The sequence below is a fragment of the Hippocampus zosterae genome, chromosome 18, assembly GCF_025434085.1.
Source record: "Hippocampus zosterae strain Florida chromosome 18, ASM2543408v3, whole genome shotgun sequence".
Lineage (NCBI taxonomy): Eukaryota > Metazoa > Chordata > Actinopteri > Syngnathiformes > Syngnathidae > Hippocampus > Hippocampus zosterae.
In genome coordinates, this window is record NC_067468.1 from 15,364,905 (window position 1) to 15,380,774 (window position 15,870).

The 15,870-nt window shown below is 46.0% G+C and overlaps 2 protein-coding genes across 2 annotated transcripts; one reads left to right on the plus strand and one right to left on the minus strand.

Annotated features, from left to right (window-relative positions):
- Positions 1-1,860: 1,860 nt before the first annotated feature.
- On the plus strand, positions 1,861-5,413 carry spp1 (secreted phosphoprotein 1). Its single transcript, XM_052051905.1, has 5 exons — positions 1,861-1,983; positions 2,108-2,173; positions 2,274-2,426; positions 2,529-2,849; positions 4,981-5,413. The coding sequence occupies exons 1-5, from the start codon at positions 1,945-1,947 to the stop codon at positions 5,278-5,280; spliced, it is 879 nt and encodes a 292-aa protein (XP_051907865.1). The 5' UTR covers positions 1,861-1,944; the 3' UTR covers positions 5,281-5,413.
- A 1,090-nt stretch (positions 5,414-6,503) lies between these two features.
- Positions 6,504-8,025, minus strand: LOC127590856 (uncharacterized). Its single transcript, XM_052050354.1, has 2 exons — positions 7,702-8,025; positions 6,504-7,343 (listed from the first exon to the last, which is right to left on the minus strand). Exons 1-2 carry the CDS (start codon positions 7,762-7,764, stop codon positions 6,774-6,776), a joined length of 633 nt encoding a protein of 210 aa, XP_051906314.1. The 5' UTR covers positions 7,765-8,025; the 3' UTR covers positions 6,504-6,773.
- Between the last annotated feature and the right edge of the window lie 7,845 nt (positions 8,026-15,870).

Genomic DNA, 15,870 nt, shown 5'->3' on the forward strand with positions numbered 1-15,870 from the left:
AACATAACTGCCGTCAAAACACTTCAGTCTTCTTCTCGCTAAGGTGAGTACGAGTTCATGCGATGTGAAGGACACAATACCGAGTGTTTGGTGGGGCTTGTGGTTTGATGACGCTAATGCTTGTTTGCTATGCGCTGCTTTTAATAGCTGCGAGAACATGTACTGCGCAACATCTGGAACGTAGTAGGAGGATTTGAAAGCCAGTGAATTGCATGTTACTGAGCAACTCAGCAAATACTTGTGGAAAGTTCTTCTGTCGTAACTTAATTTGAGCAATTTAGGATTATCTTCTTGAGTAGACAGTCAAATCAATCCCAATTTGTGAAATTTTCATTCACACGGGAGGCTGGGAGACACCTAATATATATTTTTTCTCTCATAGCTTCCCATCCAACATCTCTTGGTAAAGCGAGTTTGTCTTGCTTGTGAGGCCCAGTGGTCGAAAATCCCTGCGACTTGTTGGGAAGCCCACCAAAAAACCCCAAAAAAGACTGAAGAGTTGAGGCCGAGCGGCAATAAATTACTAGGCATGGTTTGGAAATGAGATGTTAGTTTTTGCTCTGTATGTCTGCTCATGTGTTTGTGTGTGTGTGGGTGGGTGAGTGGACCGCTTGACTTTTTGAGTTCTTCCCATAATTCTTGGGTCTTGTGGTGGAGGCACTTTAATTTTAACTCGCGATTCAACTCGCAGTGTCCTGAACACTGCGACACAAATCACAAATTACACAACCAGACTCCAAACCTTCTTGTCCTCTCTCTCGTTTCCTGTGAGCAGAAAATAATGAACCTTGAGGCAAAAACCAAAACCGGGTTATTTCTGTTGACGTAAGTCCAGTCAAGAGTATTTCTCGAGCACTTTCAAACAGCCATCGCTTGCATACAAAGTGCTGGACATGCAGCGATTTAACATACACAATAAACAGTAAGACAAATCGGTAATAAAGGCGGTAGAAAGCACCAAGAAGTAAAATCAAGAACAAATAACATACATACAGTACATGTACTACGCTTGATGTTGGTCGATATATATTCATTCATTCATCTTCCGTACCGCTTGATCCTCACTAGGGTCGCGGGGGGGTGCTGGAGCCCATCCCAGCCGTCTCCGGGCAGTAGGCGGGGGACACCCTGAATCGGTTGCCAGCCAATCGCAGGGCACACATAGATTAACAACCATCCTCGCTCACACTCACACCTAGGGACAATTTAGTGTGTTCAATCAGCCTGCCCCGCATATATTTGGAATGTGGGAGGAAACCGGAGCACCCGGAGAAAACCCACGCAGACCCGGGGAGAACATGCAAACTCCACACAGGGAGGCCGGAGCTGGAATCGAACCCGGTACATCTGCACTGTGAAGCCGACGTGCTAACCACTGGACGACCGGGCCGCCCTCGATATATATTACAATTCATTTTTTAATTGTCTTCAAAAATGTATTTGGTTGTTTTATTTCATCATCACTGCTTCTTCTCTTCTTTGGTTCTTCTAGACACCGAACAGAAACCATGAAAGTGGCATTTGTTTTTGTTCTGCTCTTTGCTGCAGTTCTCTGCCGACCGGTGAGTTATTTCTTCTCGGTTATCTTCAACTTCATGTGCTTTGTTTTCCATCCCTTGGAACTAAGTTGAGGTTAATTTCTCAAAGTGTCTATAAAGCATCCAATCTAATTCAAGTGTCCTTTTCGACACTGCTCGTGTTTGCATGATGTCAGTGGATAACCCGCACAATTTTTTGAACTGTCGTTTTATTCATTTATTGATTTTATTGATTGGGATGGTCTGCTTTTCAGGCAAAAAAATATTCCGACAGTTCGGCAGAGAGCTCTGAAGAAATGGTGGGTATAACGTCGGAAAGACAGACAGAGGGTAAGACGTCCACGTTGACTCTCGCGCTTGTCCGCAGTTCGTCAGACGACCGCCGGCTTCACTCTTCAGGAAAAAGATGGCCGACTTGACTCGCTTCCGCGTGTCACCCTTCAGGGTACGGCATTCCCGCAATTCGAAAAAACAAAGCACTGACGTTTTACATTCCGAATGCGTTGGTGTCGAGGAAACGGTTGAGACCACGCACACTTGCAACTCACCTGACGCCGATGTTCTCGCAGCTATTCCAGAAATTTTTAGCACCCATCGCTCTCGGTTCGGATGAGATTACGGCTGGTTCTGATGAGGTCAGAATACGTTTCAATTCCAGTATACGGGATTGCCCCTGGACTGTTCGCCTTGTATAATTGATCAGTCCGTCTTTGGATTTCTGCATTTTTGGAGCAGGCAGCAGTGGAGATTCCGGCTTTAGTCAACTTTGAAACTCCAGACGAGGCCGCGACAGACACGCCCTCCGTCGACACCCAAGATGAGCCGAGTAAAGACGGTGATGATGACGATGATGACGACGATGATGATGAAGATGAATCAGAGGAGAGCGTGAGTAGTCGAAACAAACACCGTCTGCAGACACGGTCCGCATTAGGGTTGAGGGTGAAGCCAGGATCCCCGGCGTGTGTTCTGATCCCCCCCCCCCTCCAGGAAAGCGAAGAGGAAGATGAGGACGACAGCTCCGAGTCTGGCGAGTCTTCAACCGTCGCCCCCGAGACGGCGACGCCCGTGATTGTGACGGAGGAACCCCTGCTGCCCACCATCGTCACAGACACGGATTCAGGCCGCGGCGACAGCATGGGAGGATACCCCAGCGAGTACAAGAGCTACGTCTACGCCGAGGAGAAGACCTACCACAAGGCCCCTTCATCTTACAAGTCCTACGAATACGTCGACGCGGGGAAAAAATCGGGCTACGACATGCCCGTCGACAATGAGGTGGAGAAGTCGCCGCAAGTCTACAAGAGCGAGGTCAGTTGGAGCGCCGGATGCTATTTTTGATGGACGTTCAGGTCCATCCATCCATCCATCCATCCATCATCTATCCCGGGTCGCGGGGGCAACAGCTTTAGCAGGGAAGCCCAGACTTCCCTCTCCCTAGCTACTTCTTCCAGCTCTCCCCGGGGGATCCCGAGTCGTTCCCAGGCAAGCTGGGTGACATAGTCTCTCTAGCGTGTCCTGGGTCTTCCTCGGGGTCTCCTTCCGGTGGGACATGACCGGAACACCTCACCGGGGAGGCGCTCAGGAGGCATCCGAATCAGATGCCCAAGCCACCTCATCTGGCTCCTCTCGATGTGGAGGAGAAGCGGCTCGACTCTGAGCCCCTCCCGGATGACTGAGCTTCTCACCTTATCTCTAAGGGAGAGCCCGGACACCCTGCGGAGAAAACTCATTTCCGACTGCTCAAAATGCGGAAAAGAAATCCAAGTACAAATGATCTATCTGCATGAAACCGAGAGCAACTAAAAAAAAGAAAATTTTGTGGCAAGAGGGGGTAATTTATTCCACATTGGGTTGGTTATATCAGTAACGTGGTGGCTATTTTTACAAGACCTCACTTATCGGCTCGCTGAAATTGTGTGTTTGTGGTGTAAAACTCGAGGCCTTTGCCCACAGCGCTGTGATCAGTCCACGGGATATAGATTCCATATTGGAAAGATACAGAGGCGCTGTGTCTCAGCATCAGTTCCTCAGCAACTCTGTGACTTCTTCTTTCATGCGAATTTGGGGGGAAATTTTTTTAAAAAGACTCGTTATGGTGTTATGGAGTTCAGGTAGTTTGCCTTTCACCCGGATAGGCTCGGCTCTCCGTGACTCCAAACAGGATTATCGTGATAGAAAATGGATGAGGAAAAAAAAATGGGCCAATATTATTTTGGTCCTTTTATTTGTTGATATTTTCAGAGCTGTATACGCGCATATAAATAAATACGTGCATGTGAATGACAACGATTGAATGACTAAACACAAGTTTGTAGGCCTACAATTCAAACAAACACCTTGCCAATCCCTTTTTTTAAAGCTCCCGGACCACCGTAGTTGTCGCATGTGTTCTGCAAAACCAAACTAAGCCAATATTGCAAAACCGCTAATGCCCCCCGGGTGCAAACTTTCAAAGGAAGGGAACCAAAAAAAAAAAAAATACAGTAGCCGAAATACTAAGGGGCATAATTTACGAAAATCCTAATTACAGAGTTTCGACTGGCGCCTTGACATTGCCGGCCGGATGATTCTGCCCTTTAAAATGAGTCCCTGTATCCAGCCGGGGAGGTGTCCTGAAATGATTTGTTCCTTCAAAGCCTCATGTTTGTCTTAAGTCTATAAGTCAACATACGGATGCCCTCAAACAAACACGATGTGGGCTTTTTTTTTTTTTTACCCACACTGACACGAATGTTTTATTTATTTATGGAGAGCAACATAAAATGCAGGTAAACCCTAAATATAAGTCAATTAAAAAAAAAAAAAAGTTTTTGGCGCCTCATACTGGGTCTCTGCAGATACAGCGGTCAAAAATAGCCTTCAGGAAACACAGCCCTGCCTTTCAGTGAAACATCGTCAGCCCAAAGCAACACGAAACCTTTCGTATGGCCAATGTCCGCATCTTTATGCGTACAGTGTATCATTCATTCATTCATTCATCTTCCGAGCCGCTTCATCCTCACTAGGGTCGCGGGGGGTGCTGGAGCCTATCCCAGCTGTCTTCGGGCAGTAGGCGGGGGACACCCTGAATCGGTTGCCAGCCAATCGCAAGGCACACAGAAACGAACAACCATTCGCACTCACACTCACACCTAGGGACAATTTAGAGTGTTCAATCAGCCTGCCGCGCATGTTTTTGGAATGTGGGAGGAAACCGGAGCACCCGGAGAAAACCCACGCAGGCCCGGGGAGAACAGGCAAACTCCACACAGGGAGGCCGGAGCTGGAATCGAACCCGGTACCTCTGCACTGTGATGCCGACGTGCTAACCACTGGACTACCGGGCCGCCCACAGTGTATCATTCCATCCCATAAACGTCCAGAATTTTCACATCACATTCTGCACGCATTTCATATGCAACTGTGAGTGTAAATCTTTGGCTCGCATTCCTTCCTTCAGACCTATCAGGAGCAAACTGACATGCTGGAAGAGGATACCAGCACTCCCGAGAACCAGGACGCTCTCCCGGCGGAGGAGGAGGAGGAGACGACCGACGGCACAAGCGATAGCGGAAGCTCGGCAGATGCGGAGGAGGAAGAGCAGTCCGAACCCGAGCAGAGCAGTGAGGAGGAGACCACGGCCACACCCGGAGCCGCTGACAGCGATTCTGACGAGAGCGACAGTCTGGAGAGTGACTCAGATGAGCACGAGACGGCCCGTGAAACCACTGACACGCCGGTGGTCATCACCGCCAAATAAATCATCTGGAAAATCCCGTTCGGGTTGACTTCGGGAGGCACTTCTTCCGGCGGCGACAATCCAAAATGCTCGTTCAGCATCCGTTATTGGTCGGGTTCATCAAATAATTGTGAGCTTGATGGCGTAACTTTATTTGTCGAAATCAAAACAGGTATTCAAAAAGTTTAATCTGCACATCCAATCGAAGCGTGTCGGGGTCGCACTGCAGTGGACGCGCAGTTGGCTCCAAATGCCGCCCATCAATTCAAGCATCATAACTTTGAAGTCATGTATTTGCATCCCGCGTCCTTCAGCGCGTCGCTTGCTATCGTATCAAATCTGTCGGCGTCCTCAGTTCTTACTTTACACTACATGTTGGCACCTGTAATGTTTTTTTTTTTGGTACAATTTCTTAAAGTATAAATAAAATTATTTTACTTTAATCCACCCTGCCATGCGGCTTTTTTTATTTAGTTTTGCTCACACAGAACATCTTGAATCATTCAGCCGGCGGACATAATTCTGCCTGCTATTATTATCCATTGTGACCGCAACTGCGGTGGAAATAATGAACCGTCGTTGGCTGTGAATTAATGAGGAATAAATCATTTTACTGTTGTCAACATGCTCATAATTTTGAACATGTTTTTTGCATTTAATCCATGAAAGTGGTGAAGACGGCAACCATTTTTGAAATGATACAAATAGATGAACATACATACAACACATGTCAACATGATCTCGGTCATAACCCTTTAATGTAGTGGTTGTTAACTTTTTTTTTGTCTTTTGTGCCCAAACCTTTTTATCTCGATACATAGAGACATAAATCGATGGTACCTCCCCCCAAAAAATCTTTACAAACATTGTTGTGGCTGTTCCAACGGTGGGGCATCAAGTGCTCGCTCACAGGACATATTTTCAGAAATTCATATACAGTATAAAAAACTTTTTTAAATTGACTTATTATTTTTTTAATTTATTTTTATTTTATTTACATTTGCCCACAGGCAATATAAGGACATCATTCTCACATGCCCTGCATTCATGCGTTTCACCACTAGATGGTGGTAAAAACTACGAATCCTACCATCATATCATACTGTACACTGAGCAGACACAGCATTAGGGACATCTTGAACCAATGAATGTTTGTTTTTTGGGTTTTTTTTTTTTTTACCCCATGCAATGTGTAAGTGTCATTTTATGTGAGAATACATAAATGTTGACAGTTTTTTTTTCAGTCTTGTGGAACACAGCATTTATTTGTAGGATTTTAGAGGTATGGTATGTACACCAGTACAGGACATTTCATACATTAGAACAGTTATTAACAAATGTCTTTAAATATTTGCAATATTAAGCAATATTAGTATTCGTTTCCTGATTTCCTTGCAGCTACATTATGTTTGATTAGAAACAAATTTTTAAAATGGTTCCAGATAACAATGAGTCCATTTTTAGCCCACAATCATCACCTTTTTGAAATACATTTTAGGTTACTGGTCACCGCGTTAGTTGTCTCCGCGTCTTTCAGTGATGTGAGACTCAGTGGAAAGGCCACGGCTTACGGTCACATCTCCAGCAGGTGTGGTTGTGCCTTGCTCATTTGAGATTGTGGTGGCAGGTTTGGGCGTGGATGTATTTGTGTCTTCTGTGGTTGTCATCATGGGATCTGTGACGGGAAGTTCCTCGGAGGATTCCTCTGAGGACTCCTCGGAAGACTCCTCAGAAGACTCCTCGGAAGACTCCTCGGAAGACTCCTCAGAAGACTCCTCGGAGGATTCCTCTGACGACTCCTCAGAAGACTCCTCAGAGGAATACTTGGTGGACCCCTCGGAAGACTTTTCAGGTGCCTCCTCAGAGGATTCTTCGGATGACTCCTCGAAAAATTCTGCCAGTGGCTCCGCGGACAGCAGATGAACGGACTCCTCAGAGGATTCACTTTCAGAGACGTCTCTGGACTCCCCTGAGTCACGTGAGCGAGCGGACTCAGATGAACGACTCCGGTTGTCCCGAGCAAGTGATTCTTGTTTCTGGTTATTTTCAGAGATGGCGGCATCCTGCGGCCAGTTTTCATCAAGCTGTCGATGGAATATCAAAGGGGAGAATATAATCCACCATAGCCGATCATTTAGCAGTGCTGATCCAGAATAAAAAATGATTTGGAATTAAAAAGACAAAGGTTCTTCCATTCATCCGTTTAATGAAGCCAAGTTATTGACTAATCGCCTCTGCTGTGAAGTCAAATGTGAAATCCGTCTCCACTTCTGCTTACCTCCCTATCATAACTCGCCTACAACTGTGACTGACTTTTCTCTCATAAATGATTGAATACAAGGTAGACACACTTTGCGCAGTTTACTCACACCATTTACAAAAAATAAGAGACAATTACAATCATGTACAGGATGTACCAGAATTTTAAAGAGAATGGCTTACTGGTTTAGTCGAAGCTGTTGCAAGAAGTACAACCATCAGTGAAAAAGTTGGAAGATTCATCATGAATTGGTTCCTGCAAATAAAAACAATTAAATGGCAGCCCACCAAGGACCATAATACTGTACATCAATACTGTACTTATATGACAAAACATACCGCTCCAAGGATTTTTAAGAAATATTTGGCAAAATAATGAATTCATCAAAATAGATTTACCTTTTCCCCCTGGCAGTACCACAACAGTCACTGGGATCTTTCAGTTTTCTTAAATTCTGTCTAAAGTATTTGCCTTGAGTCCAAAAAGATGTGGGAGTGTCATTTGGGATGATCTGATGCTTAAGTAGGCCGTGCAGAGAAGCTGGGCAGGGCTATTGTGGCTTTGTGGAGAGGAATGAGTAAGAGTCAAGGTTACCTGCAACTATGGGGCAGTGAGGGGGGGGGGGGGGATGCAAGAAGGCCCAGATTACACAAAATGGCGATTCGGTTTTTCACTTACACTTGACATATGTATATACTTATACATCTATATATCTATATCTATATAGATATATCTATATCGACATTGATATAGATAAAGATATATACATTTTTACAACGTCAACATCATTAAAACGACCAGATTCTCGTCGTTTTAATGGCGCCCGTACTGCTGAAGAAAATGTGCAGCGCAGGATAGATACCCCTCCGTTATACTGCATTACATGTTCATGTTTTTTTACACCTAGAAATATTCATACTGTATTACGCATCATATATTTATAAGTATGCTTTATAAGTATACGTTGTTGGATTCTTTGAATCTTTTTACTTACTGGATGATTTATAAATGATGCTGATTCAAATATATTCAAAAAGCAAGAATAACAAAATCAATCAAGGGTTGGACTAAAGTTATTACTTCTCCTAAATTATTCTGAACCCTAATCTCGGTTCTTGTGCATATCCCAGCACAAAATGGAGGCCTTTATACACTCTTTTGTTCTGTACGTATTCCTTAATTACAGGAATGTGACTTTATTCGACACGCTCGGATTGGAGTGAAAACGGGAAAAGCGACCGGTAACTAATGTATGCCGTCTTTGTTTGCTGCCGTGCAGATATTCCATAAGGAAAGAATTCAGAAAGAAAAAAAAAAAGTCTGTGGGTGTTTGGCACTAGATGACGGTCAGATTTTACTGCTTTTGGCTCGGTTGATTCGATAACTGTGAAGTTCGTCATGGCGACGATTTGATTGAGGTACCGTATGAAAAATTGCGTTTGATGAAATGCAGAAATTATTCATCATTTAGGCAGACGCAGTGGCAGCCTGTGGAATTTTACAGGGGAGTAAGAGTTTGATAAGTGTATGTGTGTGTGCGTGTCTTGTCTGTGTGACACAACCGTGTTACTCCAACAGATGGAGACACGACTGAAACGGTCGTCTTCCTGTTACCTCAGCGCGAATCATAAAGGGGACGCGTCATTCAAGAGGCTTCGTGAGACGCGGATGAACAAAGTGGTCGAGCGCAACCTTGATGGATTTAGATCGCCATTGTTAGGAATGCGTGAGCTTGATAAAAGATTGATTTGTATTCTAAAAGCGAACGTTTTAGCCAAGGCCACGCCCACCGAGACAGAGAGCGAAACTAGGCTATGTTTACACTGCTGTCATAATTTGCATATGACGTTCATTTGGGTATTCACCTGAATTATCGTCATCCTCATCACGCAGACATCCCGCACACCTCATATTTTTTGAGCAAAACCACTTCCTCTTGTCTAAAAATGACCTTGAGCCACATGTGGCACTTCCCGTTATACGCGTCACTTATGAGTCACAAACTTGAGAAATGCGCTCAACAGAAATGCCATCTCGTATCTTCATGTTCATCGTTCCAGCGTCGCAATGGATGCCACTCAATAAATGTGTGACCTTTAACGACATCCTTATCACTCGGTCGGACATCTCTGAAGCAAGATCGACAGCTTTCGATCGATAGGAGGAATGGGAAGATTGATGTCCATCCATTTTTTTTTCTCCTCTCTCATTCACAGACATTGTCACGATGTGGTGTCGATGGAGGACCCCAAAAAGCAGGAAGGCAGTGAGGAGCAGTGTGAACTAGACAAATTGTATTACCAAAATACGGAGGAACCTAAATACAAGAAAACAAAAAGATTCCAAAGTAACAAACAAAAAACACAATTACACGACCACCAAAAGCTGTGCAGCTGCAGGCGAAGCCCGACAGTGCCACCTGTTGGCCACAAACGGAACCACGACACATACAGTATATCGTCTTTTACTTCTGCTCATCTTCATTCTTGTCCTTTCCAGCGCGTGCCTCCATCCAAACCCAATCAGTACCTTTCTCATTCCTCAAGTGAATTTGGCGCTCCGGAGTACCCGGAGAAAACCCATGCAGAACCAGGAGTGAACATAGAAACTCCACAGTAGTCTTTTTCGGGCAGTAGCATGCAGTTCAAGACGGCCGGGATAGGCTCCGGCACGCCCGCAACCCTCGCGTGGAAAAAGCGGATGAAAACATGGACGGATGTTTTTGTGGCAGACTCTCAGACCTTGCGTTTTTCCTTTCATTTGCACACTCTTTTAGCCATGCATAGAAAATAACAGCTTTCTTGAAACACACCACTCGCGCAGGCGCTAAGCGCAACGGCAATCATCACGGCACATCCTTTAAGGATTTGAACTCAATCAAAGGTGATAGAGAAGACCATATGAGTGCCGACGAGCCGCTTTCTCAAGTCCCCCACCCCCCCTCTTCCTCCTCCTGTTGATTGCAGCCATCAGCGGGACCGTGTGGGCAAGACGTCGCCTGATAACGCTTCTCTTTCAAATGAGGCCATTTTCCGCGCGGACGAGGAAAATGTCGTTGCAAAACGCTGTGAGGTTTGAGTGAGGTGGCGATTCAAAGTGTAGTGTAGGATGCAATTTAATGTTACCTATTTGCCATTGTGCAATTCACCCCCCCATTTCTTGTTTACAAGTCCTTTTTGTCTTATTTTCCAAAGAAACACTTAGGTACCCGTACATTCTGTGCATCTGAGGAAATGTGCACTCGATCAGGAGCAAAGTAACTAACTTCACTTTCGTCTGTTGACATTGCATCATGTTCACGGAGACCGAGCTTGTAGAAATGAAAGCCTTTGTCCAATGGCGGTTGTCAATATCATCTGACCTTGTCTTATTCTTACCCGTAGTGCCGAACTGCGCAATGCTTTTCTTTAGTGTTACGCGCGTGTGTCAGCATTCTGCTTTCTGGAGGGTATTGCTCGAAAGTCACTATATGGCGACTGACCCTTTAGTGTAATCTCCCCCCAATTTTTTTTTTCGATGATAAAAGACAACATGTGTCGGGTGCAAAGTCAGCACACCGGTTCAGTACCTTTATTTATTTGTTTTTTTTTTTTTTTTTTTGACAGAGCAAGTGTAAATGACACGTTACGCTCCGCAATCATCTCCATGTCACAAAGCTTTATGAGCAAACTTCTTTCAAGGCGATGTCACATAGAATTGGGCTCTAGGGCTCATTTTCACCGACAGACTTTGGAAAGAGAAGCTTCAGCACGAAAACAAAAAATTTAAAAAAGGACCAAAGGTAATTAATTGTCTAATTGGATTCATGTTCATTGTTGCCTTGGTCACATTCCATGATGACGTTAGCTCAGATGCCTCGGTGTTAGTTTTCTCCATTCATATCAACCGGTTATTTCTCGTTACGAGTGGCAACATGAGCAAATAAATTTGCAGCTGATACACTCTTTTGTTGCTTCATACTAGACAATTAACCATATATATGCACAGATGAATACTGGTCAACACGGATTGTTTGCACGGGTATGCTATTAGCTTAGCTAACTTGTGTTTGGCGCTTACCAAACAGCGCTCTGTTCGTTTGTTGCAGTTTCACATCTTACGATCAACCCTGCCATAAACAACAATCGCCTGATCCTTGGAAAACGCAAGCGGCAGCGAGGGCCAATTTCGGCAACGTGCCTCGCTCATCAAAAATGGAGAAAACAGATGCTAGCGGTGAAAGCAACGGGGAGACCGGCTCGCTCTTCTCCCACCCCAGTAAATCCTCAAGATCTGCGACGCAGCTCACCGTGAGCTCTTCAAAAGGATCTTTGAGTAGGTCATCCGCCTCATCCCGAGCCAGGATGGAGGCGGCGCTCGCTCAGGCCGAAGCTCAAGCCGCGAGAGCCAGATTAGCCTATGCCGAGGAAGAAATCAATATCAAAATGGAAAAAGCACGCTTGGAAGCCAGCCTAGATCTTCTCCATCAGAGAAAAGAAGCCGATGCGGCTACAGCCAAAGCAGACGCGATGGAATCGGCCGCCGCCCACTTTAGTATGGAAGAACGAGGCGAAGAAGTATTGGAATTCCTCCCTATGCAGACCACCCCGGAGCAGAAAGTCAGCGAATATATAAATAAACACGGAGAAGCAGAAGCCACTCGTATCGAAAGCAACTCCTTTGCCCAGCGTTACAACGTCGCACCGTACCAGGAGAAACACGCCGGCCCTCCGTTATCAGTCTTCGCACCCCTTCACATCAAACAGGAAGCCGCTCAGTATCACCTTTTGCCGCAGGACCGAGAGCCGGAACCGCAAAATACCGTAACCCAGCCGGACGCTTTCCACGGCGGACCTCGAGCGCAGCAGAGGTTCAATTCGAAGCCTTGCGCCGCCGATCGTGCCATCAGTGACCTCGCCAAGTTCCTAGCAAAGATTCAGCTGCTATCCGGGGGGCTGACTCAATTTGATGACAAACCAGAGAGCTATCTGAACTGGAAGCTGACGTTCCAGACCACCGTGGCCGACGTCGGTCTCACGCCCGTCGAAGAAATCAACCTCCTCATCAAGTGGCTGGGCCCGGAATCTTCTCAACACGCAACGAGGGTCAAAGCCATCCACTTAAGGCACCCGTCCGTCGCTCTGGGGATGATCTGGACGCGACTGGAAGAAGTCTACGGGTTGCCGGAGGCCATTGAAAATTCCTTGTTTTCCAGAATCGAGAAATTCCCAAAGCTCTCCCGCAAAGACCCCGGCAGGCTCCTGGAGCTGTCGGATCTCGTCGGCGAACTGGAAGCTGCGAAGCAAGATGGACACTTGGCCGGTTTAACATACCTAGACACACCCAGAGGGGTGGGACAACTTGTGGAGAAGTTGCCCTTCTATCTCCAAGAAAAATGGATGACGGTAGGATCCAAATATAAAGAGGATCACGGTGTTCCGTTCCCACCGTTCTCCTTCTTCTGCGAGTTTGTAAAAGGACAAACCAGAGCGAGGAACGACCCGAGCTTGAACGGCTCGTCTCTCTCCGGCCAGTTTCTTCACTGCCGCGCACAGAAAAGAAAAGCGCGCAAGCATGCGCGGAAAGGAAAAGCCAGCAAGTAACGACGAGTACATTCGGAGCCCGTTTGCATTTGCGACTGGCTTCGTTCGCTTGATTTGTTCCTTATCGAGCCGTCGTTCTATGCTTGCATTTGGGATTTTGCAACTTCTTTCTTCTTACTTTCTTTTTCCTGATTGATATAAAAATGAGGGCGGCCCGGTAGTCCAGTGGTTAGCACGTCGGCTTCACAGTGCAGAGGTACCAGGTTCGATTCCAGCTCCGGCCTCCCTGTGTGGAGTTTGCATGTTCTCCCCGGGCCTGCGTGGGTTTTCTCCGGGTGCTCCGGTTTCCTCCCGCATTCCAAAAATATGCGTGGCAGGCTGATTGAACACTCTAAATTGTCCCTAGGTGTGTGTTTGAGCGTGGATGGTTGTTCGTCTATGTGTGCCCTGCGATTGGCTGGCAACCGATTCAGGGTGTCCCCCGCCTACTGCCCGGAGACGTCTGGGATGGGCACCCCCCGCGACCCTAGTGAGGATCAAGCGGTACGGAAGTTGAATGAATGAATGAATATAAAAATGATCCATTAAATATAAACACGTAACACGGGGTAGGACTAGATAATTTTTTGTACGTTTCTTCCTCCTCCATTGAACATGTGTTAACTGTGTTGAACGACACCGACAAGTGTCGGTTCTTGCATTTCGTGCTGCAAGGTGTCGTTTTCGAGGGCTCTTCATCCAATGAATGGAACGGGCGCCCCCTAAAGCGCCCTTTTGCTTTGTTTTCCGAGGTTGATGACTGCAAAAAAAATAAATAACAAAAAATCACTTGGGGGAGGACTTTTTTTGTGACATGCGCCTTTGGCAAGGTGCATGTTATCTTCGTACACAATAAAGGCGGCGCTTCTATTAATAGCGCTCCAAAACATCAGTCCGCCATTGTTTTGTGGACGAACGTGACACCCAGGGGGCCGTCACAGAACACCCCATTGAGGATTCCGTATATGAAGATGAAATGACCGGCGAAAAGCAGCCGGCGGTCTTGTGCGAGAACCGAAATGAGAGTATATTTGTGCTCGGCGCTTGCGGTTTGCCGGCGAGTGTTTTTCTCTTTGATACGGAGGCGCATCAAAAAGCCGCGCCAATTTCCGCTCCAGCGACCCGATGATTGCCATCAAGAGCCCGCTGACGTTCTGCCCTCGACTCTTTTCTATTAAGCATTCAAGCACGGCGCCGTTTGTTGACGGAGAGTGCCGGCGGGTCACAGCTCGGTGGTCGGGAGGGACGTTTTTTGAGCAACGTCTCAAATATAAACAAAGCATTTGAACATGTGCTTGACTTCCATGAAGGACTCTCGCATTTTTTTTTTCTGTCGCAGGATTTGAACAATTATAATACGAAATGCTGACCGAAAGTAAATCGATTCATGATACTTGTCCGTGGTTACGTTTGGTAAAGGCTCAAGAGCAGGCCCGCGCGTGTGAACGAACGGCTCGACTCATTGAGAGACGAAAGCAAAGCTTCCAAGTTCCAATCCATCAGGATGACAGCTTTGCAGTTGCCATCCCAAAATACGTGCCGACGGTGAGTGTCGTGCCGCTTCACCGAGGATGAATATGGACAGCCCGGTGACCGGGGGCGGCCCCGGCTGCTGGTCGTCATCTGATGACCTTGCGCTGTCTGCTGGGTAAAGTCGATCTGACAGCACGAAGCCTCAAGCGGGAGGCGTGCGCGTGAATGTGCACATCGCCGACGAGCAAACGCTTGATGGAGGTGGCAGGTTCTGGCCCAGAACGACGGGGAAGGCGTTTGGCAACTTTGGGCATCAATTAGACAATTAGTCATCTGCGGTTAGTCATTTGATTGACGTGGTTTTAGTGTCCAATATGGTGAGATGTGTTGAAAATTGTCAAATGACGTGGGTGTATTTTGCCAGTTGAAAAAGCAGACGTGCAGAAGTGCAAAACAACGATGCAAAATATATCAAGGAGACCATAAAATACGTAAAATACGTTTACACCTAAAAAAAGGGAATCAAGTTCATGATGCATCTTACTGATAATTGAACTTGTTGGTTCTTTTATCTCAGACAATTTTTTTTTCGGTTGTTATCCAGAGTCTGAAGAAGGCGAAAGACTTCCGCCGGAACATATTAGCGAAATAATAACCTAAAAAAAAAAATCCTTGTCTGCGGCAACAGGTTCCATTTCACCAACTCCACTTTTGACAAACTTGGTGAGAAATGCAATTGCAGATGAGTTCAGCGTGTCCAAAAATGTTCTGCATGGGCTTCATCAACAGCTTTGTTTGAGTGGTACAATTTTGGCAGTTGAATAAATGCCAAGTATTGAAAAAAATAAAACGGAATAAACATTTTTAATCATCCTGATTTCAATAGCAATCAAAATAATCATGATGATGATGAGGAAAATGACCACAGTCACTCTTCATATCAAAAGCTCATGAATAGATTTACATATCAAATCATATCTACATATCTCCACAGCGTCTCCCAAATATTTGCCGTCCTCACCCTACTCGACGTTGCTCTCACCTTTCTTTTCCTTTGTTAGCATTTATTTTAGCAATCATGCGCAAACTGACCTCCTTTTCACCAGCATCTTAAGGAATCTGGAGTGCATCCTCAGGAGCAGTTGATTGAACCATCACTGCCACGGTATGTGCCATCGCGCTGATTAGACGGTGTGAAGGACGGATTCAATCTTAAGTGCAAAGCATCAGGGAACCGTACAAAAAAAAAAAAAGTCATCGAAGACAGCTAATGAACGTTCATGATGGCTCCATCAAGTACTCCGAAATAAATCAACC

What these genes read in the sequence shown, in the direction of transcription:
- spp1 (XM_052051905.1), top strand. Translation starts at nt 1,945, where the DNA reads ATGGCCGACTTGACTCGCTTCCGCGTGTCACCCTTCAGG. An exon ending in TCCGCGTGTCACCCTTCAGG is followed by an intron (nt 1,984 to 2,107) that starts GTACGGCATTCC and finishes ATGTTCTCGCAG; the next exon opens with CTATTCCAGAAATTTTTAGC. An exon ending in TTACGGCTGGTTCTGATGAG is followed by an intron (nt 2,174 to 2,273) that starts GTCAGAATACGT and finishes TTTTTGGAGCAG; the next exon opens with GCAGCAGTGGAGATTCCGGC.
- LOC127590856 (XM_052050354.1), bottom strand. Translation starts at nt 7,764, where the DNA reads ATGATGAATCTTCCAACTTTTTCACTGATGGTTGTACTTCTTGCAACA. An exon ending in CAACAGCTTCGACTAAACCA is followed by an intron (nt 7,344 to 7,701) that starts GTAAGCCATTCT and finishes TTCCATCGACAG; the next exon opens with CTTGATGAAAACTGGCCGCA.